The sequence below is a fragment of the Tachypleus tridentatus genome, chromosome 3 (assembly GCF_004210375.1).
Source record: "Tachypleus tridentatus isolate NWPU-2018 chromosome 3, ASM421037v1, whole genome shotgun sequence".
NCBI lineage: Eukaryota > Metazoa > Arthropoda > Merostomata > Xiphosura > Limulidae > Tachypleus > Tachypleus tridentatus.
This window is the reverse complement of record NC_134827.1, coordinates 3,516,867-3,542,566: the sequence shown is the minus strand read 5'-3', so window position 1 is coordinate 3,542,566 and position 25,700 is coordinate 3,516,867. Positions and strand designations below refer to the sequence as shown.

The following is a 25,700-nucleotide window of genomic DNA, read 5'->3' as shown; positions in this document are numbered from 1 at the left end:
AGGATTTAAATATAAATAGAACCTGACTGAATCCCTAACACAATTACCACCCTAACAAGTATAAGATAAGTAAAACATGACTAAATCCTTCACACAGTTACCACCCTAACAAGTGTCAGTAGGACCTGAATGAATCCCTAATATAGTTACCACCCTAACAAATGTAAGTAGAACCTGACTGAATTCTTAACCCAGCTACCACACAAATAAGTGTTAGTAGGACCTGAAAGAATCCCTAACACAATTACCATCCTAACAAATGTAAGTAGAACCTGACTGAATCCCTAACATAGTTACCACCCTAACAAGTATAAGTAGAACCTGACTGAATCCCTAACATAGTTACCACCCTAACAAGTATAAGTAGAACCTGACTGAATCCCTAACACAGTTATCACCTTAACAAATGTAAGTAGAACCTGACTGAATCCTTCACACAGTTATCACCCTAACAAGCATAAGTAAAACCTGACTAAATCCTTAAAATAATTAACCCCCTAACAAATATAAGTATCATATTATTGGATCCGCAACATAGTTACAAATTTACCATCGTAACGAGTATAAATAGTACCTGATTGATTGTTTTGTTTTTTTGTTTTTTGAATTAAGCACAAAGCTACACAATGGGCTATCTGTGCTCTGCCCACCACGGGTATTGAAACCCGGTTTATAGCGTTGTAAGTCCGCAGACTTACCGCTGAGCCACTGGGGGCAGTACCTGATTGAATCCCTTACTCCGTCACCACCTTAAACAGTATAACTGGCATCCGATTGAATTGTCAACACAATTACCACCTTAAAGAATATAACTGGTACCTGACTTAATCTCTAACACAGGTGCCACCCGAGTGACCTTCATAAATCATTGCCTACTGTATAAAAGAAAATGTTATGAAAGATGACCTAAGAAAAAGAAAGTATAATTAAAACAGTAAACCAACGTGACAGATTTAATCACTAGAAAAGCAGCAATATATGAAGAAAAGCGAAAGAACCTGACTAGTTTGACATGAAAAATGGCGTATGGAGACTTGTTTGTTTGTTTTTGAATTTCGCACAAAGCTACTCGAGGGCTATCTGTGCTAGCCGTCCCTAATTTAGTAGCATAAGACTAGAGGGAAGGCAGCTAGTCATCACCACCCACCGCCAACTCTTGGGCTACTCTTTTACCAACGAATAGCAGGATTGATTGTAACATTGCAACGCCCCCACGGCTGAAAGGGCGAGCATGTTTGGCGCGACGAGGATGCGAACCCGCAACCCTCAGATTAGGAGTCGCACGCCTTAACACGCTTGGCCATATCGGGCCGTGTGTGGAGACACTTCATTTTGTATAAAGTTACTTATAGGGAATCTCAAGTATTTACGTATAATAGCATTACGAATTCTTGCACCAAAACGGGGTAAAAAAAAGTAACAAAATATTAACTGTATGTATCTGAAAGGAAATGGAGAGCAAAAGAAACATTACGGGAAGTATGCACATTTCTGTGAAGCCATATATACTGAGCCATCCATATCATAGCGGACCGTGCCCGACTGTGAATCTAAGGTAAATCTACGACTGTTCACTCTCTCAAGAGGTGCTACAAAAATAATATAAACGCATCTACAGAATCTTAAATGAAAAGTAAAAATTTATCTTCTTTACTACAATATAAATGTAGCAATATAGATGTATTTGCCAGGTTTAAGTTAGAAACAAAAACTAGTGAGCAACCATTTTGCGATCATGTAAAGTTAGTTTATTTGCATTAAAAATACCTTGAAATTGAAATAGCTTCTAAACTAACTGTGGAAATTAATATTGTTAATATTAAAGTTCTAATTCAGTGGCTTATTTTCATATCCATTAATAAAAAGTTTTCCACATAGAATATATGAGATCGCTCGTTTATGACATTATATCAACGTGTATGTAATAGGATGGATTGGTTTGTTTTATTTTGAATTTCACGCAAAACTACAAGAGAGCTATCTGCGCTAGCCGTTCTTTTTTGGCAGTGTAAGACTACAGGGAAGGCAGCTAGTCATCCCCACCCTCCGCCAACTCTTGGGCTACTCTTTTACCAACGAATAGTAGGATTAACCGTAATTTATATCGCCCCCACGACTTTAAAGGCGAGCATGTTTGGTGTGACAGGGATTCGAACACGTGACCCTGGATTATGAGTCGCGTGTCTTAACCACCTGGTCATGCATGCCGTGCCTAATATGAATGAACGCCTTCAAATTAAATGTTTTTAAAATAGAGAATTAAGTATTGCAAATAAAACAAAGTTGCCATTATCGCCTGATAGTTTTGTTGTTACGAATTAAGTCGTATTGATTCTTTCGCTATCTTCTTTCTGTTTTAATTTGCTAATAGTTTAACTATGTGTTTAATATCACTCATTAAAGTCTACAAATTATTTTAAAGTAAATATTCCAAACCTTCACTAACGTGTTTTGTTCACAGATGTCACTAGTAGACATTTCCACCAGTGAAGACAAAAGACAAGACTATCTCATTAATCTTGACCGCCTGTGTTCAAAACTTTTGGTAAGTCTTTCTGTTTCTACTTGTAACACATATATTTTAGCTTAAGGTTTTGCAAGGCCTGAACTATTTTTTGTTATTATTTATCTCGACATCCCTTTAATCTGAATAGATATCAATGTGTATATATATATATACATACAAGTTTATACGTCGCAAAGACATGAAAACACCCATCCTGGGAGTTCTTGAGATTTGTTGATGTACTAGATTGAATAGTTTTATATAGATCAAGTTGATTTAATTTGTAGACTAAAAGGTTATTAGATTAAGAAAAGTTTATAACCTTGTGATAGGAAATTTATACATAAACATACATATATATACGTGTTATGAAAGAAATATATAAACTCATATTGCATAGTAAAATACTAATATTATCAGTACAAGGAAATATATTTATTTATCAAAATTCGAAAGTTGCTTTAGGAAATTGTATTCTAATGTTATCCTGTAACATTTTAACAAAAAAAAAACGAAAGAAAGAGACAGAGAGAGAGAAAAAGAAATAATTTCTCGATACGACAGCATTTTTTATTACCTTATTTATTTATTTTTTGTTAGAAATAGCTAAACAGGGGTAACAACAAATCAATTACAAATTTCAAGAGTTTTGTCTCTAAAACAAATGCTATTAGATCAGCGACAAATCTAAAGAGTTTTGTCTCTAAAACAAATACTATTAAATCAGTTGCAAATCTCAAGTCTTTGAAACAAAATATAACACTGTATAAGTTGTAAACCCAAATATTAATTTCTTTGAAACAATAATAAGATCAAACAGTTGCAATTCCAAACATGAATGTCTCTGAAACAACGAAAATACTAAATCATTTGCAGTCCCCAACCGTACTGTCTCTGAAACTTAATGTAATATTAGTATTATATCAAAATTCAATACTTCTTGCTCATAAAAGAAGTTGTCGGTGCATATTAGATTTGGAACTGATCAAATATTTGTGAGAAATTTCAGACATATCGATATCAATAATGCAAAGAAATCAAGTCATTGGTTTAATAAAATACAAACTTTGCGAATTTATTTCACATAAAATATATACATTTTATGATAGAATGTTAATTTCCATTTGTTTTTCATATTTTATGTATAGCAAGGATATTCGAGACATTAGTTTATTAGTTGTTACTCTAACGTGCTTCACTAATAATGTTTTACTGTTTAGATATTGTTATCGTGTTCCTAATTGCTTTATTTGTCGAATTTCGCGCCACCTCACGAGATAGTTATCTGCGCTAGTCATCTCTAATTCTAAAGAAAGACAAGTAGGTAACATCACCTACCGCTAATCAGGAGCTACTCTAATGGAATAGTGAGATTTCCTTGTTACTGTTATACCACATCCATGCCCCCCCCCTTTGTTTTTGAGGTAACTAGGCGTAAGCCATGGGACATTGGTTATTATTATTATTCATTGGCGATCTTTAATCGATTTGGTGTACGTGTCCTAATTACCGATGAAGATGATTATTCAACTAATTTACCACTCTTTCACTTCCTTGTTTTTAAGGAAGGACTTTTAGGTTAACTAATTTATTCAGCTATTGCTCTTTAAGATACTGTACATTTAACATAGTTAAATTATTTATGGCTAACGCGTGGACTAGAGATTAGCGCATTGGAATGAGGATCTGATGATCTCGGGTTTTAGATGTGGTGCCACCAATCACATTTCGTATTTTCAATTGAATCTATGTTGCGATAATGAAAATCAATCCAGTTCTTCCGTTAAGAATAACCACTTCAGGCAACGGATGCTGTCAACTTGCCACTTCCCTTATCAACAGCTATTGAAAATTAAGGACAGCTAAACAAAACTACAAGGGTCGCTGACGTGCCCGTTTATAGATAAGGTGTAGTTCAAGTGAAAACTAAATTATTTAAGTTTCTAACCTCCATCAATGACGACGATGATGTCATACTGATATGTCACTGTAGTTCACATCAAGTATGTAGAATATTTTTTTTTTGTAGTGATACAAGTTTGGGTATTAATGATAGCATAGAGGTATCCCACTGTTGTTCTCAATCTGTTATATACTTGCTTTGTGCCGATAACAGTTTGAGTGTCGATGATATAATGCAGATGTGTCACTGTTTTGTAGGTGTTTTTATTGATTATGTAAAATGCTTGTTTTGTGGTCATAACGCAGCAAGACGTCAAATTACGTAGAGTACATGAGACTTTTCACAGTCTTACATTATTTTATAAAGCCCGGTATGACAAAGGGGGTTAAGGCACTCGACTCTTAATCTGGGTGTCGCGGGTTCGAATCCAGGCCACACGAAACATACTCGCCCTTTCAGCCATGGATACATTACAATGTGGTGGTTAATCCCTCTATTCGATGGTAAAAGAGTAGCTCAAAAGTTGGCAATGGGTGGTGATGACTAGCTGCCTTCCCTCTAGTATAATACTGCTAAATTAGGGACAGCTAGCGCAGATAGCACCTGTGTAGCTTTACGCGAAATTCAAAACAAACCAAACCTTTTCATAAAACTTCCTACATATTAATTTGGAGGCCGTCAACAATTCCCCACAGTTTTCAAAATAAAAAAAAAACACTTTAGGATTTTCTTTGAAAAAGTATAGAATAAAAGTGTTGATGAGTAACTGAATCAACTACAGAACTTTTCCCTTATCGCTTGACCGAATCTGTTGTCACTTGTGGCTTTACCATTTTTATATTTGTCGGGAAATCGGTTCTACCTGAAAACACGACAGTCACGAGAAAAACAAACGAAGACAGCACATTGGAAATAAAATGTTAGTGAATTAAATCTGTGTTTGTCTGTTTGGACATTTCGATTCGTTTTAATGGCAGAAAAGAAGGGAGAGAAATACAAAAGGCTTCCACCCCACCCCCTTCCAAAATTACTTTAGATTTCTAAAATTGTTGACAGTTCCTGAAGATGTTTCATGCATCCGACCTAATGAAGAACGCATAACCAGCGATCAAAAGTCAGATTTATGCTTGAAATATTAAACTCGACCAATCCATCCAGTGCGGATTTATACTGTTAGAAACCGGGTTTTGATACCCATGGTGGGCGGAGCACAAATAGCCCTTTGTGTAGCAGTATGCATAACAGCAAAACAAACAAACAATTGAACTGGAAAAATCTCCTTTTTTTACCTAATAGTGTGATTGATTCCGTTCTTTGTTACGTAAGTCCAGAATTGTACACCATCTTCATATTGATATGCTTTTATTTTATTTTATTATTTGTTAAAAACATTGTTCCATCATTTTGGAACACCAAACGTGCTAGCCCTTTCAGCCGTGGGGCGTTATAGTATGACGGTGAATCCCACTTTTCGAGGGTTAAAGAGTAGCCAAAGAGATAGCGGTGGGTGTTGATGACTAGTTGCCCTCCGTCTAATCTTACACTGCTAAATTAGGGACGACTAACGCAGATAGCCCTCGAGTAGCTTTGGGCGAAATTCAAAACAAACATAATTTTATTTTATTTTTATGCAGTAAAATTATTCAGTAAAACAATTTTTATTGTATTTTGATACTGGAACAGTCTCATTTTTAATTAGTTATTGTGTACTATTAAATGGTGGCTTTATTATTTTAGCACATCTGTATGAAAACGTACACAAGTGTCGTCCTAATTTTAACATGCAAAAAGCTTGTTTCGAGAATTTTCTAGTTAAGTGTTTTGGCAATAATAAAGATTACAAAAAAATAATGTCACTAAGATTATTGGTGTTTGTTTTTTTAAATTTTAATTACTTATTAATTGTTTTAAGCTTTAATAAACTGAACAAAAATCAATACAACGTGATTAAGTTCTATAGCTACACCGAAAAGTCTAGACGCGGAAACATTACAGTCTGAACTATTTCATCAGGCCTATTTTTAAATTAAATGTCTTTTTATTTTGACAAATAAAGATTTCAAACAATTTATCACTAGCAATGTGATTTTAGTGCCTACTTTTACCACTGAGACGTCATTCTTTCTTTGTTATGCAATATATGTAATATAGTCGTAAGCAAAGGGATCGACCGTGGCTGTTAGCACAATCGATCTGTGAATCCAGCAGTAGAAACGTAATCTGCGCACTGAAGGTGAAGGTGCGTTATCGGAGAAATGATCAAACCCCACTATTTGATAAGACAAGAGTGGCCTATTCGTTCGCCAGCCTCCTCTCTAGTCTATGAATTCTTAATTAGATGATTATGCCTTTGTGTGCCTATGCGCGAAAATTCTAAAACAAAACAAAAATGTATTCAAGTAACATTGTTAGACACAATAAAGTTTGTTCAAAACTACAGTTCTTGAACATGAAAAACTGATAAAAATGACTAAAATGTTTCAAATTGTTTGAAATTAAGCACGCAGCCACAGAATTGGCCATCTATGCTCTGCTCAACACTGGTATCGAAATCCGGTTTTTAGCAGTGCGAGCCCGCAGACATACCACTGTGCCACTGAGAGGAAGAAACTGTTTATTTAAGGTTAAGCACAAACCCACACAATAAACTATCATTGTTATGATAGTTTGCCCATCACGGGTATCGAAACCCTGTTTCTAGCGTTGTAAATCCAAAGACATACTGCTGTATCACTAGGGGACCACAAATATATAGACTAAGATGATAATACTATCTGCTTGTTTGTAATTAAGCACAAAGCTACACAATTGCTATCTATTCTGTCACCACGGGTATCGAAACTCGGTTTCTAGCAGTGGGTGCCACTAGGGGGCCAAAATGGTTCAAACAAACCTAATATTGTCTTTTCGAAGAGAAGGAAATTTACATATTTTACTTCTTTTAATTTAATATTTTTCACATATAGTATTCAAAAGTTGTATTCTTCGAGGTAAAGAAACAAAGTAAAATAAATTAAACTTCACAAAAGCTACGATAAGGTTTAGTGTATTAGTTTTCTTTTATATGTTGTTCATTGTAAAATAACTGCTCGATCGATACGCGTAAAAAACTTGACGAAAGACTTGAGAAACAAATAAATCCTGAAGATACAAGAATACTCCGACATATCGTAACGTAGCAAACAGGAAACAGCTGTAACATTTGTAGATTTAAAACTGTACACATGCACCATCTGTGGAAGATAATGACAACATTAAAACTTTACTTGTTACTTTTAAGGCTCAACATATTTTTTTAAAATTCCCATTTAAAGGGAGCGACTAATAATGTCAAGGTTGAACTGAGTATTAACACAAAGATTTTAAATGAAACGACAGGCAAGATATTAAGAATATAATGCTATATTTATATAAACATTTTTAATATATATATATAGGTGTGTGTGTCTGTTTATCCTGCGACTTTCAACATCTTTAATTAATAACGTTTAAATTGTGGAATTCAAAGTCATGCAGTTTTCGTTGAATTGGTATATATGTAATAAAATTGTACGTTTGGCCATTGAAACTTGAGATCAATATATTCAACATAAAAACTGAAATCTACAGGCTGTTCAGAAGTTGGATGAAATATTATAATTGGAAATTAAATGCTTTTGGTCTTAAGGGCCGTTAAAGCACTTTAAGGAACTGTGGTATGTTTTCGATAATGTTGCATGATGTTGTATTTATCAGAAAAGATCCTTAGGCACGTAAAAAATAAGTTTTGGAGATCTAACTTACGTGTGTATTACAAGTATTAGTTTTGAAGGCCTGAACATCTCTCAATTATTAATTGTGAAGTTTACAGGTCGATATTTTTAGAATTCTTCACTTCAACAATGAAGTAAATAAGAACTCGTTAAAAGACTGGGATATTTTATTTAAAATATTAATTTGTAAATATTTAAATTGTAATTTTACTTTAGAATTAAAGGCGTAAAATTATTTTAATGACATTTTCGGTTTTAGGTCTAAAATTTCGAAATTTAGTTCGTCAACTGAGACATGTTGGGAATAATTATGATTGTCATTTACAATTCTAAATTTATTACTTGGACAATATGTCTATAGGTTTGGCTTGTTTATTCTGAATTTCGCGCAAAGCTACATGAGGATTATCTGCGCTAGCCGTCCCTAATTTTGCAGTGTAAGACTAGAGGGAAGGCAGCTAGCTGGTCATCATCACCCACTGTCATCTCTTGGGCTACTCTTTTACGAAAAAATGGATTGACCGACACATTTTAATGCAACCATGAATGAAAGGGCGAGCATGTTTGGTGTGATGGGGATTCGAATCCGCGACCCCCAGATTACAAGGTGAGTGCCTAAACCACTTGGGCATGTCAGTCCCCTATAGTTTTTAAGAGTGTAATAATTCATACGTTGTTACGCAAGTTTAACATAACCCTCAAGTTACCGACTCGATTATGTACCTTTACTGTTGGTGATGCCACTTATTGCACTATTCTAAGTTAGTTTGTATTTTCCTGCACACAGAGAAGTGAGATCATCCATTTTCAATATAAAATGTACAGGGAGACCCGAGCAGTAATTAGCTGGATTTCAAATCCAGAACATGATGGCATTTTTATATTACTAATTAATTGTGAGTCTGTAACTAACAAATTTGAAGACCAAAAATAATTGAGTGGATAAATAATTTAGAAAATTTGTTTAAAGGTCGCATATGATATCGTAGTTCTAGGGTTAAAGCAAAAATCAGTCTACGCAGTCAAATGTTAACAGTTTATTGTTAATTCTTTCTTATTTTGAACTCTTTGAGGTCTTTCGACAGTCTCGTTTATGGGTCTGTTAGCAGGTAAAATAGCGTAAAAATCCTTTACTGAAACGAAACTTCCATTAGTAACAATTCCACTTGTTTCTCGAAGGAGAGCGTTCGTCACGATTTTCTTTTAAACTTAGTTCCTCTTGATAACGTGCCAGTAGTTAAACTATGACGTGTCTGTATATATCAGTGCTTAATTAACTGTGTGCTGGACAACGTGAGCATAAATATCCACTCTAAACCCAACCAATCAGCTCTCAGAGACTTAAATAAGTTGGACCCCTCAGTGACAACGCAAAAAAAGTTGAAAAATTCTGCCCAGGCTCGTTAAAGTCATGCGGTTTATAGCATTTGTTTTGCCTGTTATCGTACATCTTGTGCTAATAACATAATTCATGTCTGACTTTTGACGGATAATAAATTGTTGTGTTGGCGACTTCTTGTTGACACAACACTCCATCACAGGTGGTACGTAACAAATGGGCCTGGCATGGCCTAGCGCGTTAAGGCGTGCGCTTCGTAATCTGAGGGTCGCGGGTTCGAATCCCCGTCACACCAAATATGCTCGCACTTTCAGCCGTAGTGGCGTTATAATGTGACGGTCAATCCCACTATTCGTTGGTAAAAGAGTAGCCCAAGAGTTGGCGGTGGGTGGTGATGACTAGCTGCCTTCCCTCTAGTCTTACACTGCTAAATTAGGGACGGCTAGCACAGATAGCCCTCGAGTAGCTTTGTGCGAAATTCCAAAAACCAACAAAAAAAAACAACAACGTAACAAATACAGGCAAAGAAGAATGATCATTATTATAATTTCTTTAGTCACCAGGCGGAGCTAAAAGCCGTACTTAATGTGAATGACTTAGAATAGAATAAGCTATTTACACTACGTAGTAATTCTTATGTAAGTCTTTACTTTGTTTGGAAAGGAAATCGTGAATAAGATAACGCATTGATGGCAATTTAAGAAATAGGTTTTACACACACAATTTACAGGATAACCAATAGTTAGACAACATTGTCTGATATCAGAGGCTTAGACAATATGTAGCTGTTTTATGTTTATAACCTGTTCTGTTTTCCATCGCAAGACTTCCCCCTCTCCCCTTCCAGATGTTTTTCTTTAATAGTGAGGATCACTGTCCTGTAATGGTTGTAGCTAAAGATTCATTATCAAGAGTTTTTTCGGAGATTTTCAGTTTGAAAGTAATTCTAAGTCTGTCGACGAGGAGTTAGAAGAACAAATTGAACATATATATAAGTGTGTACATAAATATATATGTCTAATATATGACTGTCATTGGAGAAAGAAACTTGGCCGGTGCGTTCATGTATTATTTACTTAATTCTTACGTTTGTTTCTTAGCTTAATTAATCCTGTGAATATCTTGATATTTAGTGGTAAGTGCATGACACAGCAGCAAACACAGGTGCTCTATAATGTTGTAACACATCACCTGAAACTTGGAAATACATAAGAGCTAAGATTCTACGGTAATTTTTTATTAAAATGTTTACTAGCATGAATGCTTTTAGCTTAAGCACATGAATTATTTTTACTTCAGCAGTTGTTCTCTTAAGAAGAGTTCAGACTTATTCCGTTCATAAGTAGAAGAATAATCCTAATCGACGTATTAATTACCAGAAACTTACCAAATTTCCACTAAACAAGACCATACAGCTTCTGTTCCGAAGGAGCTTCGTGACTGTCATTTATCTCAAAACATTTGCTCGTTAATCAATGACAACATAAACTCTGCTGTGCTAAGAACCTTCCCGATTTTGTTTGTTTGTTTGTTCTAGAATTTCGCGCAAAGCTACAAGAGGGCTGTCTGCCCTAGCCGTCCCTAATTTAGCAATGTAAGACTAGAAGGAAGGCAGCTAGTCATCACCACCCACCACCAACTTTTGGACTACTATATTACCAGCGAATAGTGGGATTGATCGTCACATTATAACGCCTCACGGCTGAAAGGACGAGCATGTTTGGTGCAACGGGAATTCGAACCTGCGATCCTCAGATTACGAGTTCAGCGCCCTAACCACCTAGCCATGCCGGGCCCGAACCTTCCCGATAATTCATAAAAGTTGATCTCATACCTACTTCTGTTTTTTTTCTCATTGGTTTTTGAGATAGAATTGTGATTTTTTTTATGAACGGAACATGGTTTATTGGTTAGCTTGATGAACTGTTGATCTGTAGAGCCAATGGTTTGAACCCGTTGGCAATAACAAAACGCACACACGCACACACAGACATATCGTGTTTCACATATTGAAATTGTGTTTTATTTTTTTATTGTAAAAGTAATAATGAAATTTCATATTCAACTGGAGTGGATCAAGAATTAATTGACCGTGGGTGCTGTTGGTTAAACATCTTCATTCCAGTTTTAGTAGTTCAAAATTACGAACAACCGATTAGTGTAGGTTTGCGTGATTATTCGACACCAAGTTCTCTTTATTCAGAGAGCTCACTATTGAGCTCCCTAAACGTAATCACAGAGAGTATATTGCAGGACACTACAATATCTTGAGGCTTGGCATGATTTGGTGGTTAGTGTGCTTGACTCCCAATTTGTAGGTGCGGATTCGAATTCTTTTCACCGAACATGCTCCGTCTTTCAGCCGTAGGAGCACTATAATGTGACGATCAATCCTGCCTTTCGTTAATAACAGAGTAGCTTGAGAGTTATTGGTGGGAGGTGTTAACTAGCTAACTGCTTGCCCTTTAGTCTGTCACTGAAGAGGGACGGTTAGCGCGGAAAGCTCTCCAGTACCTTTGCGTGAAATTAAAAACAAATAAATAATATCTCGACAGACTAGGTTATACTGACATTGCGCATTTTATATTTTAGTCTACGTTTTGAAAGAGCGGTAGAAATGTGTTCATTTTAAATAAGCCACTGCTTGCTCTAATCATACCTCTTAAGTGTGTTTTTTATTTATTTATAATTACTACATTGATTGATGGAAATGAACTCAGTACTGTTAAACAAGTTAATATATCTTCTTGTGTTGTTTGTTCGATTGAAGTTAAGCACAAAGCTACCAAATAGACTATCTTTGATCTGCCCACCACAGGTATCGAAAACCCGGTTTATGGCAGTATAACTCCGCAGCCATACTGCTGCGCCACTAGGAAGAGGGATGTTAAAAGATGTAATGTTTGTTTTTGAATTTCGCGCAAAGGTACACGAGACCTATCTGCGTTAGCCTCCCTAATTTGGCAGTGTAAGCCAACTCTTGGGCTACTCTTTTATCAACGATTAGTGGGATTGATAGTTGCTTTATAACGCTCCCACAGCTGAAAGGGCGAACAAGTTTGGTGCGAGGGGAATTCGAACTCGTAACCTTCAGATTACGAGTCGAGCGCCTTTACCACCTGGCCATGTAGTGTAAAGAGCACAATATAATACATTGTCTTTGATGGTTTTGTAATATAGTCTGAGTGTAAAATACTTTATTTTCAGTAGAAAATAATGTTCTAATGAGAATAACATTTGAATATGTTTTCTAATAAAAACGAATTAGTTTCACTGTAGCAAGATGTAGTGTTTTTCATATTTTGGGGAAAATCCCCTGACCACAACTAATTTCTAACATTTACAAGCTGCGATGGTTTTATTGTTTTGATGTTTTTTTTTAAAAATTAATGTGATTCCTGTACACTGAATCCGAAAATGACATCTATTTTTCTCCATCATGTAGAGATTTTCTACAAAACGTCATATGTATACTTACATAAGTGAATCACTTTCATTGAAATCGGATTATATTTTGTTATGGTTAAAAACGTTGACAACCATTGGCTACAGATTTCTCTAGACCAATCGTAACGCGAGAGTCCCATCGATCGTTCTAGAACCTAAACATAATAATAAAAACTTTCATTGTGGCAAATAAATTTGATTTAAGTAAGAGTGTTTTTCTTCCCCATTTGTATAAAAAATTCCTTAGGTGATAGAAAAAATGAATATCATTTTCGAAGTCTTCGTAGCTGAATTATGGAAAATCCATTATTAAAACCAATACAATTTTTATGAGCTTTCAGTTCGGCAGCCTATGTTACTGCACTAAATATTCATCATGCGTGTGTGCAGGACCACCTGCCATATCATATTTAACTATTATTGACAACTACAGCCTGTAATTCAACTGTTTCAGGGGTGTATCGGTAAATCCGATATACCCTAAGGGTTTACAGGTTGTGGCTTCCGCTGTTCTCCCTCCTCTACACTTGTGGTCCTGAAACAGGCCCACGTAAAAAGTGAAAGGTGAGAAGACCCTCGGGAAGGGAAGCGACACCTTGTCTATCACCTCCAGATAAAATCTCACGGCTGTAAAGTTACTAACACCAGACCCACTGCGCATGTTGTTTGTCACAAGATGGTATAAGTTAAAAGTCTCGACATCAGGACTCCATCACGCACCCTTCGAAACTGACAGATTGAAAACGTTCACTTACATATCCTAAATGAAAAAGACGTACCTAAAGCCACTTTAAAATTTGTTTAGTACATTACTTAACTAAACATTTGAAAAATAATTCAAATAATTGAAGAGACAAATGACAACTGGTTCAGGGAAACATTTATATTTTTCTGAATTACAAGAATGTTTATTTAAACATTGGGAAACAAAACAAACCTTTCAATGCCAGGAATGTTTTACTATAAATCATGTTTGTTTATCATCATTAAATGTTGTTATTAACCGATATTTTTATAAGTTTTCATATCATAAGCAACTTGAGTTATGATTTTTATGATGAATATATGTTTATATAAATTACGCAAATAATTAGTTTCTAATATAACATTTTCCACCTTTTCGTAAAAGTGAAAACATACAATTTTTAACAACAAAAACAACCAAACATTCTGTTAAGAACACTTGTGTGTGATTATTGTACTCATAATACTCAGTATGCAACATTATTTTGAATGTTTTACATCGATACTATGACATTATGTAGACGAGAGAACTGGATGAATAGGTGTGTTGATATTTATTAAGCAAAGGACAAAAAAAATTAGAACAAAAAACAAAAGCGAATCATTACCAGACAAAAGACATTGCATATCCTGTAACTTGTTTGTTTGTTTTGAATTTCGCGGAAAGCTACACGAGAACTATCTGCGCTAGCCGTCCCTAATTTAACAGAGTAAAACTATAGAGAAGGCAGCTAGTCATCACCACACACCGCCAATTCTTGGGCTACTCTTTTACCAACGAATAGTGGGATTCATCGTAACATTATAAAACCTCATGCTAAAAGGGCGACCATGTTTGGTGTGAAGGGATATTATGTAACTCTTTATGCTAAATGTCACCAGAGTGTGTTCGATTTTCATATTAGTATTGTATAATTTACTCAATTCTTTTCACATTTGTTGTTTTTTAGCGGATTGTGATACTTTTTATTCGAGATGTTCCACAGCTAGTATCATCCCGATTACACTAACCGCATGGAATTTACTGACAACTATTTGTTAAGCCATATTTGTTACAAAAAAGAGAAAAGAAAAGAAGAGCTACTAGACCTGCTCAAGGTGGTTATTGTTTAACGTGTTATTTATCATAAATTTGCAGTGTTTGTTTGTTGCTAAGAGTAAAACTATCAGTAGCCATCACAATTATTGAAACCCAGTTTTTAGCACTTTGAAACGTGCCGTTGAGTCACTGGGTATTCATATCAACACATTTATTTCATTTAAATAAAACGCAGACCATTACAAGTGATTTGTTTTAAATATTTTTTGTATAAAATACAAATCAAAAGCTATAAAGTCGGATTTTCTTTGTCTTCAGCTCGCAATTCTCCTTTAGGAGATTGGAAAGCAGTGAGGGGAGGAAAGTCTTGTAGTTGTGTTTGTAGTTGGCTCTACTCTCTACATTATCGCCCCATTCCTTCCCTTCTCCATTCTCAAAAGAGTAATGCTAAGATACAAGCAAGCCACCCGTTACGTCTACCGTCACTTACTATAACAGATAATCCATCTTTCGCGGGAGATACGCTGTCACCTTTGGCATGAGTCTATTAGTCTTCCGTGATTGACCGTGACCATTTTGTTTAATGGCTTTTCTGCTATCATACTGAAACGGTGGTATCTGAAAGAAACGTATTTGAAAAACGTCTGTTTTGTTTCGTTGAGAACATTCCTAGTTAGTTGTTATCTTAAAGCTTTTATAGTGTTTTACGTATTTAAAAGGTTAAAATTCAAGTAACAAACGTAAAGTGATCAATTTTATTAAATTGAAAGTGAATATGGTTGCATAGACGTTTGTCAAACTAAAAATATTTTTTTAAAAAATATGAACACAAGAGAAATGTGAAAAACAAAAGTGAAAACTCTGCACTAGCTGAACATGCAAATATTAATGACCTTGTCATCTAATGGGAAAAAAAAAAAATGTTATTTTGGGCCAACCAGATAATATGACGGCTAGAAATATTAGAGAAACTATAGAAATAATGAAACACAGTAAAAATAATTATATCTTACATAAGGATGAATGGTTGGAAGTTTAGAAAGTAAATACATGGCGTTATCTTTTTTTTTAAGTATCTAAACTAAGTGATCATTTTTTATATCTATATGGTTGCACAGCATTTGTTTTTCAAACTCCTTAGGGGCCCGGCATGGCCAGGTGGTTAGGCTGCTCATCTTGTAATCTGAGGGTCGCGGGTTCAGTTCCCCTTCACACTAAACATACTCAATCTTTCAGGCGTGGGGGCGTTATAATGTGATGGTCAATTCCAGTATTATTTGGTTAAAGAGTAGCCCAAGAGTTGGCGGTGGATGGTGATGACTAGTTGCCTTCCCTCTAGTCTTACATTGCCAAATTAGAGACGGCCAGCGAATATAGCCCTCTATAACTTTGCGCGAAATTTGAACAAACAAGCACACTCTTGAAAATGGCGCGAGTCGACGTCGAAGCATGCAGAGTGCCTTTTAAGACCGTTGATCGATTTTGGACCAAATAATTTAGTTGTGTATTAAACAACGTTGATCGTTTGAATATTTTAATATACTTTAGTGCTTTCATATGTTATTGCACAGAGCGCTCTTTTTTGTTTGCACTCAGTTATTTAAGAGACTTTCTATACAACTATATTAAAACTATATAAACACCATGCAAAACTGCAGTTGTTGCTCAGAAGTAAATTCAAAAATTTATTGGGCGAGAAGAACAAAACATTCAAATTAGTTTTACACCTCTAGTGTTTCTTTTCGTTTTTCACTGAAGCTAAAGTTTAATTCGGACAGGACATAACTAATCTTCATTGTGAACTTAGAAACATATATTGTTTTCAATGTTTATAAAACCTTTAAAATGTAATCTTTGTTCCTTTCTTTTTTGTTCCTTTTTAATGGGGGATAACGTTTTGGTTTCTATACTGAGGCCTTGTCTGTCTCTAAAGTGGCCCTCAGTAAAGAAGCCGAAACGTTTCGCCCTACGTAAACAGATAGGAGCAATTAAATCCAAAATTCTACCATACACACTCTACCTAAACTACTCTTGAAAAAAAAACACACAACAAATGCAAAAATAGTAAACTAATATGCAGTGTATTATAATCTTTGTTGTTACGTTTCTCTGTGATATCAGGTTTATTAAAGTTACTACATCACTGTTAGTAGAAGGCAAACCATTTCACATCTACTTTAGCATGAAAGCCAATCACTAGGGCCCTGATGTTCTAAAACAAACTTCTTATCTCCATCTAACAGATTTAATTTGTTAAACGTTTACAACAGTAATATTTTGATTTGCTATTCCTTTGGAGGCTAATATTGATACTTTATCAGATAGGTGGTAGCAGTGCTTAAGCAAGGATGGCTCGTGTTGTTTATCGAAATGGTATTTTAAATATCTCCTCAACAGAACTTTACACTTCTATATAGTGTTTCCTTTTATAACAATATTTATGAAATGATTGAATCACAAGCTCTAGGAATGTCTGTACATATCATAACAAAAGGTTCGCATTTCTTGTTCTTTTTCTGCTTTTTTTTTACAAGATAACTCAAAAACCTAAACAATGGTGCCAACCAGTTTTGCTGAGATAACATAGTTTCAAAAGAAGTATTCTCTTTATAAGTATTATAAATAACTAATAGTAATTTAAAAAATCATACTTCTAGTGTAAACGATTTATCACTGACCTTGAAGTTAGTTTTTACATATTTCACGTGTTCCTTTAAAAATCTACAAAGCTCCAAAAGTACAAGATGAAACAGGAAATATTTACCAGTAATAGATAAATAATAAATATTACAATTGTAACCTCATTGTATTTATAACTTGTTTCTAAGTACAATCTTTCTATGTGAATTGAAATACTGAATTAAAAAAACAAACAAATTAATAATAAAGTTTCAAGAAAGGAAGTAGATGTAGGGATGGCTTAATAGCAATCCTTCTAAAACAAGATAGTATGGATGGTATTTGCATCGCCCCTATATAATAGCACAATCAATAATTAACATAAAACAGCATACATATATATTTATAACTACACAATTACAACTGAGTTCAATTTATTTTACTTTTGTTTCTTAGTATTCTACTACACCATGTGCCTGCGCTATCTATTATGTAAGGATACTGCGAAAACCATCCCTGCTATCATGTTTGCGTAGTTTTGAAAGATTGATGTTAGCCATCCATAATCTATTTCCTTTTTTGAAACGTTTTTCTTCACTTGTATACTTATTCATGTTAGTGAGAATGAGACTGACTGTTAAGCATTATTGAGCTTTGCAATTTATAAGTACAGGTCTCAAAACACTAAATGACCATAAATTGTACATAAAGCTGTAAACGTAAATAGTGATATTTCCAATCTAATGAAATAGAGAAATAGTGATGGTTGGTCTTTCAGAAATACATATTCCAAAGGCTCTATATGCAGTAATTATTCGCTCCTCCAACGGAGTAAACGTTGATCTTGAAACATTCAAATCCATCTTTTACTTGGATTTTATTTGATGAAAATAACATAAAACTTGCAATTTCGTTATTTTGGACAATTTTCCTAGTAGAGGCCGCCTTCTTTTGAAAAATTTTGACAACTAAATTTAAATTTAGTTCCGTGAAATATTCAACTCTAAAAATCTCTTTATACAAATAAGGAACAGAAGGTCAGCAAATGACTTCAGTGAAATTTCTGGTTACATGATTTTGGTGTGAATGCCAACGTTTTTTGTTTTTTTTATTGAAAAGTTTCCCGGTTAGTCTTAGAATAACGCACTTGTGGATGGTTCCCAAGGGCTCTTTTTTCTTCTTCACGCTTGAAATAGTTAGAATAGTCCCAATAGGCAGTTTTACGAAATTAAAAAAAATACAGGTTATAGGAAAAAGGAAACTTGGCTGGGAGTCAAGACCTCCACTAAAAAAAGTTAAAAAAGTAACTAGTTTAAAAAAATGATTTACGTAACATTTCACCATTTATTTATTAACTGCCATATTTTTTATCATAACGATGCTTTAACTTTGTGGTATTATGTTATTGGTGTCCACATTCATTTTACGGACTTCCAACGCTAATATCTGGGGTTCGATTATCCGCGATGGGAATAACAGATGCTCTAATGTTGCTTTGTTTTAAAATAAACAAATATTTTGTCTACAATATTAAATTGGTGATAATAGTTTCGGGCCCGGCATGGCCAAGCGCGTAAGGCGTGCGACTCGTAATCCGAGGGTCGCGGGTTCGCGCCCGCGTCGCGCTAAACATGCTCGCCCTCCCAGCCGTGGGGGTGTATAATGTGACGGTCAATCCCACTATTCGTTGGTAAAAGAGTAGCCCAAGAGTTGGCGGTGGGTAGTGATGACTAGCTGCCTTCCCTCTAGTCTTACAATGCTAAATTAGGGACTGCTCGGTGCTTTGTGCGAAATTCCAAAACAAACAAACAAGATAATAGTTTCTTCCTGATGTTGCTATGTGGTAATTTGAGCTGTTAAAAAGTGCTTTACTCGTAAATTTTATAGAGTTAACGTTTTAGCTCAGTTAGTAAAGCAATCGCATGCTAAAGGTCCCGATTACGATTGTAGACCCAAGAAATGTAAAAACGGGACTACCAAAGAAAGACTAATACCTAAAGTGGGGCTGTCCTACGACCATGAAATAAGGTTTGAAGACATGCCTTGATGAGGAAAGAACAATTTTTAAAATCTTCTTTACTGGTAATTGCTACCCCAGAGATACAGTTAACCCACTGTGTAGCTTTGTACTAAAACACAACAACAAACTTTTCACCTGACACTTAAAAATATGATGTCACACTTTTGGGGAAAACTAATATTCCTTATGGTTTTTTCCGTTTTCAAAACTTTTCGAAATTCGTCATTCGATGTTTGAATGTATATATATTTATATATTGTATTTAACGTTAACATAGTCTTCGAGTCATTGAGACTCAATGGGCTAGATAAAGGTATCATGGTTCCTGATATTTAAGATAGAATTTTTACTTCAAAAGAAAGCCGTAATACAGAATTTGATCTATTAATTTAAAACAACAACTGCCAGAAACTCACCTTTTTATAGTGTTAGGCCACGTTTTCAAAACGTGGTTAATCATGGCAAACAAATAAAAACGTTCTGATGAATACTAGATTCTGATTAGTCCAAAACACAGACAAACGTTAGCTGGTCCGTTGGTCTATATTCCTTCATGTGATGCCGTCCAAGTACCATGGCCGCTACTGCCTCTGCTACTACTATTATTGTAGCCTGGTGGTTAGGGAGCATTTTATGGATTGCAGGTTCGAATCCTTGTCAACGAAAATGATCACCTATTCAGATACAGGATAGTTTAATGCGATGGTCAATTCTACTGTTCGTTGGTAAAAAAAGTAGCCTAAGAGTTGGCGAGGTATGATGTTAACTAGCTGCCTTCCTTCCAGTTTACCATTGCTAAATTAGGGATGGCTAGCACAGATAGCTCTCGAGAAGCTTTTCGCGAAATTCCAATCAAACCAAACTACTATCCCTCCATCTAATGCCACTTTTGCTGTTCTCATACAACCACTGTCGTTAGTACTATCGTTATCTCATCCTCCAAATACCAGACTAGCTCGTACAACTTAGTTGGCAAGTGTTTGTCTGTAATTTCGAGCAGTTGTCATCACAACAAAGACAATTATGACTGAACATGCAACAGTAATGTTTTTGCCCATATTGTATGCATTGTCGCGAAAGTGGGCAATGGAATTTATTCGTATGAAATAATAGCTTATATTGACAAAACTGGTGAAAACTATGGAGAAAATAGTTTTAGGCCACTTTTATATTTTTATTGTAATTTGGATGGGGTATAGTTTGGAAACTAGTGAGAATTCAACGATACTGGTGGGCAGTTCAGATTCGAGATATAGCAAGGAGTAGCTTTATTTAGAATTAAAAAAAAGGAAAGCACCGGAAAGCTTTTTTTTAGAAACCAACCTGTCCTCCACTGGGACAATGACAAGTCTACAGATTTACAACGTTAAAATCAGGGATTCGACTCCCCTCGGTGAACACTGTAGATAGTTCAATGTGGTTTTGCTAAAAGAAAAACACACAGGAACCAACCTCCCTTCCCAAAATGTTTTCTTGACCTGTAAATTGAATGCTTTAAATTAAGACTAATTATTATACCCTTGCACACTAGGCAGTAAGGGATATATGGTACACGTTTTTATTTTATCATAATTAAAAATAAAATATAATTTTCAAAATTGCTTTTAGTTCTCATAGAATGCCTGGACTTTCACTGTTGAAGTAAAAAGCGTGTAGGATTATACTCGAAAATCATGGGATTTTATTGAATCCTCTGTTGTTTAACAATGTAATCTTCATTGTTGTAGATCAACATTCCATCTATTGAGTTGTTCTTCGCTATTTCTTTATTTTGTCGTACTTGGGTTAAAACGTGTCGTGTTACATTTTCAACCGATGGTGTCACTTTGCGTTCTTACAGCTCCCCCCTCTCTCTCTATATATATATTAATATATTTTTAATTAATTGTCTCACATTCCTGGAACTAATAACAAACGTCAATTTAGATCGAACTTTCAGAGTGTAGGTACAATTTACGTAATAGTTTGATAAGCGAAACCCATTTTCTATAGTATTTTGTATCGTATACTGGTTTACTATATACCCACAGATGTGACTAATTGCGTTTGGCATTTTTGTACAGGAAATGCTCCAAAGCTACAGCCTGATTGAAGGAATAAAAGAACCAGACAACCAGTGTGCACATAAATCGTACGCAATCGCTAACAATTCATGCAGAAATCTAAACAATTTACAAAAGGATGTGTTATGGAGGTAACAAAATTGTTGTGCTTCTCGTTTCCCGCTACTGCAGCAATTCATGAATATGTTTAAACACTTGATCACATTTCAACCCCCCTCCCTACTTACATGGAATTGAAATAGGGTGTTAGAACTCTTAACTACTTTCCCGGACACGTCTATCAGAGGAAATCATTTGTCAAAACGATCCCTGTTCTGACACATGACGTTTTACAAGGGCGTTTTTTTCCCACGTTTATGCCTAGGCCTTCTGAAATAATGTAAAAGGGATTCGCTTTAATGTATACATACAGGTATGTATAATTGATGTGAAAATTTGTACCATGTTTTGGGTGAAAGGCGTGACTTGGGCGCAATGAAATAATTAAGGTAAATAAAATATGTTTGTATAATTATGTTAAACAGCCTTACACAGGTCATTATGCATAAGCCAAATAGGTTGTCACATTGTTCCAAGGGTTCAAACTAGAAATATGGGGTGTTTATAAAGAATTGTTTACTTACCCTTGGCAAACGTGTCACAAACAGGTGTGTGATAGACATTCAATAGCCCAAATAAAGTCAAAACAAGAATATTTATAACCGTTGAAATAATATATACACTTATTTATGACAAGATTTGTTAATAATCACCACAGAAATATTACTTCAATCCTTCTTTAGGAAAGTGGCCCGGCATGGCCAAGCGCGGTAAGGCGTGCGACTCGTAATCCGAGGGTCGCGGGTTCGCATCCCCGTCGCGCCAAACATGCTCGCCCTTTCAGCCGTGGGGGCGTTATAATGTTACGGTCAATTCCACTATTCGTTGGTAAAAGAGTAACTCAAGAGTTGGCGGTGGGTGGTGATGACTAGCTGCCTTCCCTCTAGTCTTACACTGCAAAATTAGGGACGGCTAGCACAGATAGCCCTCGAGTAGATTTGTGCGAAATTCAAAAACAAACAAACAAACATTCTTTAGGAAAAGTGTAACAAGTTCTGCCAACACCTAATACAAACTCGTTCTTTTATCACTGTATTGGCCGGGCATGGCCAAGTGGTTAAGGCACTCGGATCGTAATTTAAGAGTCGTCGGTTCGAATCTCCGTTACATCAAACATGCTCGCCCTTTCAGCCGTGGGGGCGTTATAATGTGACGGTCAGTCCCACTATTCGTTGGTAAAATAGTAGCCCAAGAGTTGATGGTAGATGGTGATGACTATTTGATTTCCCTCTAGTCTTACACTACAAAATTAGGGATGACTAGAGCAGATAGCCCTCATGTAGCTTTGCGCGAAATTCAAAAACAAACAAACAATCACTGCATTATTATTTGCAGTACTTAGGTACAGAGTGGGGATAATTTTCATCTTTTGATTAAGTGTAATTGCTAATAAGAGTTACATTGCTGTATTTACATGACACATACCGAGAATACAATTTTAAAATGAACACAGTGTACATTTTAAGAAATAACTAAGTCTGTGACTTACGCAGCTGTCCTGCAGAAGATATATATATATATATTTATCTTCTTTATTTCAAGCGCGAGTTAATGTAATTATGATTGATTATAGTGTATGTATATTTGTGTATTAAGGTAACGACACCTTGTCACATCAGTATCAAGTACAAATTTCTAGTCTGTTAAATTATGGACGGCTAGGGCAGATAGCCCTCGTATAGCTTTGCGCGAAATTCAAATAAACCAAACTTTTTTGATATCTATTAATAATGTACTATTACCATGAAATGATATTACTAAACATCGCTAAATGGACAGTTCAAATTTCTACCAAACGAAAGGCAATATGCATTCTGAGGTTCGCCAGTCATAGGTAGTACTGACAAGTAGGCATAACCATATTTATTATTAAATAAGCAAAATACGAGGTTTGCCAATTACTCACTAATAAGCAAACGTCATGATTTACAGACAGTAATTAATAATGGTAGTTGTATTAACATTTCCTCATATATACACTGTATACTGTCGGGGGTTCAAACCCATCACCAGATATTCTCGTCATTTCAGCTGTGGCGACATTAGCATTATAATGTAACGGTCAACCCACTATTCGTTAGTTAAAGAGTAACTGAAGTGTGTTGTGGCAGAGAGTGTTGGATAGCTATCTTCCATTGACTCCATGACTTTAAAATTATGAATGGTCTGTACAGATAGTCCTCGAACAGCTCTGCGCGCAATTTAACGAAACAATGACAAATACATATTCCAGCGCTGACAAGTTTAGTTTTAACAAAAAGGTTATATTTTTATCGACAGGTAGATGTCAAATGATAATGAGAAAATAAGCACACAAGCTCATGATTACCGATTGAAAACAACTCATTCTACGCATATACCAAAAGTCACCAGTCACTTGTTGTAACTTATTTATATAGTCAACTCTGGACAAATTCCAGAAATATAAAAAAGTTTGTACGCATGAATTTACATTAACGATACATGCAAAAGAATGTTATAATGTATAACATGTTTTGTATAATAACTCGCCAGTTAACCGTCAATGTCTTACAATAAAGTTGCAACAGTAGTGGAAAATATAATTAAATGTTGGATACATTTGGGAGCATTACAGAATATCTGAAAACGTACGTATCCTAAAACAGTGCTAGTTCCGTATTACGTGTGGGATTTAGGTCAACTTCATCTTTAGTGAAGTATGGATGACATTCTACTTCTACGTATTAATTTATAACCGGTACTTACTTTAAAAGATGGCTTAAAACATTAAAAATCAATGTTTGATACCTGAGTGAAATGTGAATGTTTGGTAGATTCACGTTTAACAAAAAAACAAGTCAGTCGGTGACTTAAGCCTACTTTAATTATTATTATTTTGCAGGTTTTAAAAGTTCAACCCACATTTGATTATCTTATGTTTTGAATTTTTAGAACTATCTTAAACGGATCATACGGTGTTATTTTAGTTTATTCCGTAATCTTCTCATTTTGCCATTCTTTAGTTATGAATTTTAACTTATATATACAGATATATATATATTATTATTTTTTGTAGGTGGACTTTTGGAAGTGCATGAACGAAACACTAGAAGGTAAATATTTTCTGTTTTATTTTCACTATACATGTAATTTCTACAATTAATTTTATCACTAATTATTTTTAACTCACAAATGTTGTGTTCTGGTTCGCGGGAACTTTGTCTTAATGCTTTTTTTTAAAGCAATCTCTGACTCAACAGCAGAAAATATGACTATTTTGGTAGGTAGTGAGGTACTCCATCAGATTCAGAAATCGTGAAGCCTAAGACTTGTGTAAGAAGATATGAGCCAGAAACCATTGCACTGTACTGCAATGTATGACCAAATGGTTAGGGAGCTTGACACTTAATCTGGGGGTCGTGGGTTCGAATACCCGTCACATCACTTATACTTGCCCTTTCAACTGTGGGGGATTATAATGTGACGGTCAATCCCACTATTCGATGATAAAAGAGCATCTCAAGAGTTGGCAGTAGTTAGTTACTTTGCGCGATATTCAAAAAACAAACAAACTACCATGCTGTTTCTTTTGATCCACATAGTCTTTAATGTGTTTCTTCCCTATCAAAGTGGACCACTACCGTGCAATTGAAAGCATCGCCTTTCCCGAAGTTTCTTTGATTGCTAATTTTTTGAACAATTGATGTGCCATCGTGATCGCATCCATATCTCATACACTTGTAAAATCTCGGACGTTTGTTACTTTAAAATTGCTTTAAATCGGTCTTCGATTCATCTCGATAGGAACAAACGTTCAGCAATTCTAGCTTTTTCTCTCAGTAACTACTCACAGAAATGGTGACTATTTCATCAGTAATATAGGTCTGCGATGGTTTTATTTCTTGAAATTTTTACATGATCTACAGTAATTCCTGTATGCTGAATCCGAAAATGGTATCCATTTTCTTCAATACAATATGATGGTTCACAAAACACCTCATGTGTATTTACAAGTGAATCATTTTCATTGTAATCGGGTCGCATTTTGTTATGCTTCAAATATTAACAACCACTAGCTATAGATTTCTCTAGACCAATCACAACTTGAGAGTCTTATCGATCGTTGTACAATTCACGAGAAACACGCCGCGAGTATATAAAAGGGAAGTGTGTGTGTTTTCTTATAGCAAAGCCACGTCGGGCTATCT

At 35.2% G+C, this 25,700-nt stretch overlaps 1 protein-coding gene across 1 annotated transcript in view; it reads left to right on the top strand.

The window, feature by feature from the left end:
* Positions 1 to 25,700, top strand: part of LOC143246225 (reversion-inducing cysteine-rich protein with Kazal motifs-like) — a 95,839-nt gene that overhangs the window by 36,106 nt on the left and 34,033 nt on the right. Inside the window, exons 3-4 of the mRNA XM_076492561.1 lie at positions 2,462 to 2,545; positions 24,569 to 24,605. Of these exons, the coding sequence (XP_076348676.1) occupies positions 2,462 to 2,545; positions 24,569 to 24,605 (121 nt within the window). The remainder of the gene's footprint in view (positions 1 to 2,461; positions 2,546 to 24,568; positions 24,606 to 25,700) is intronic.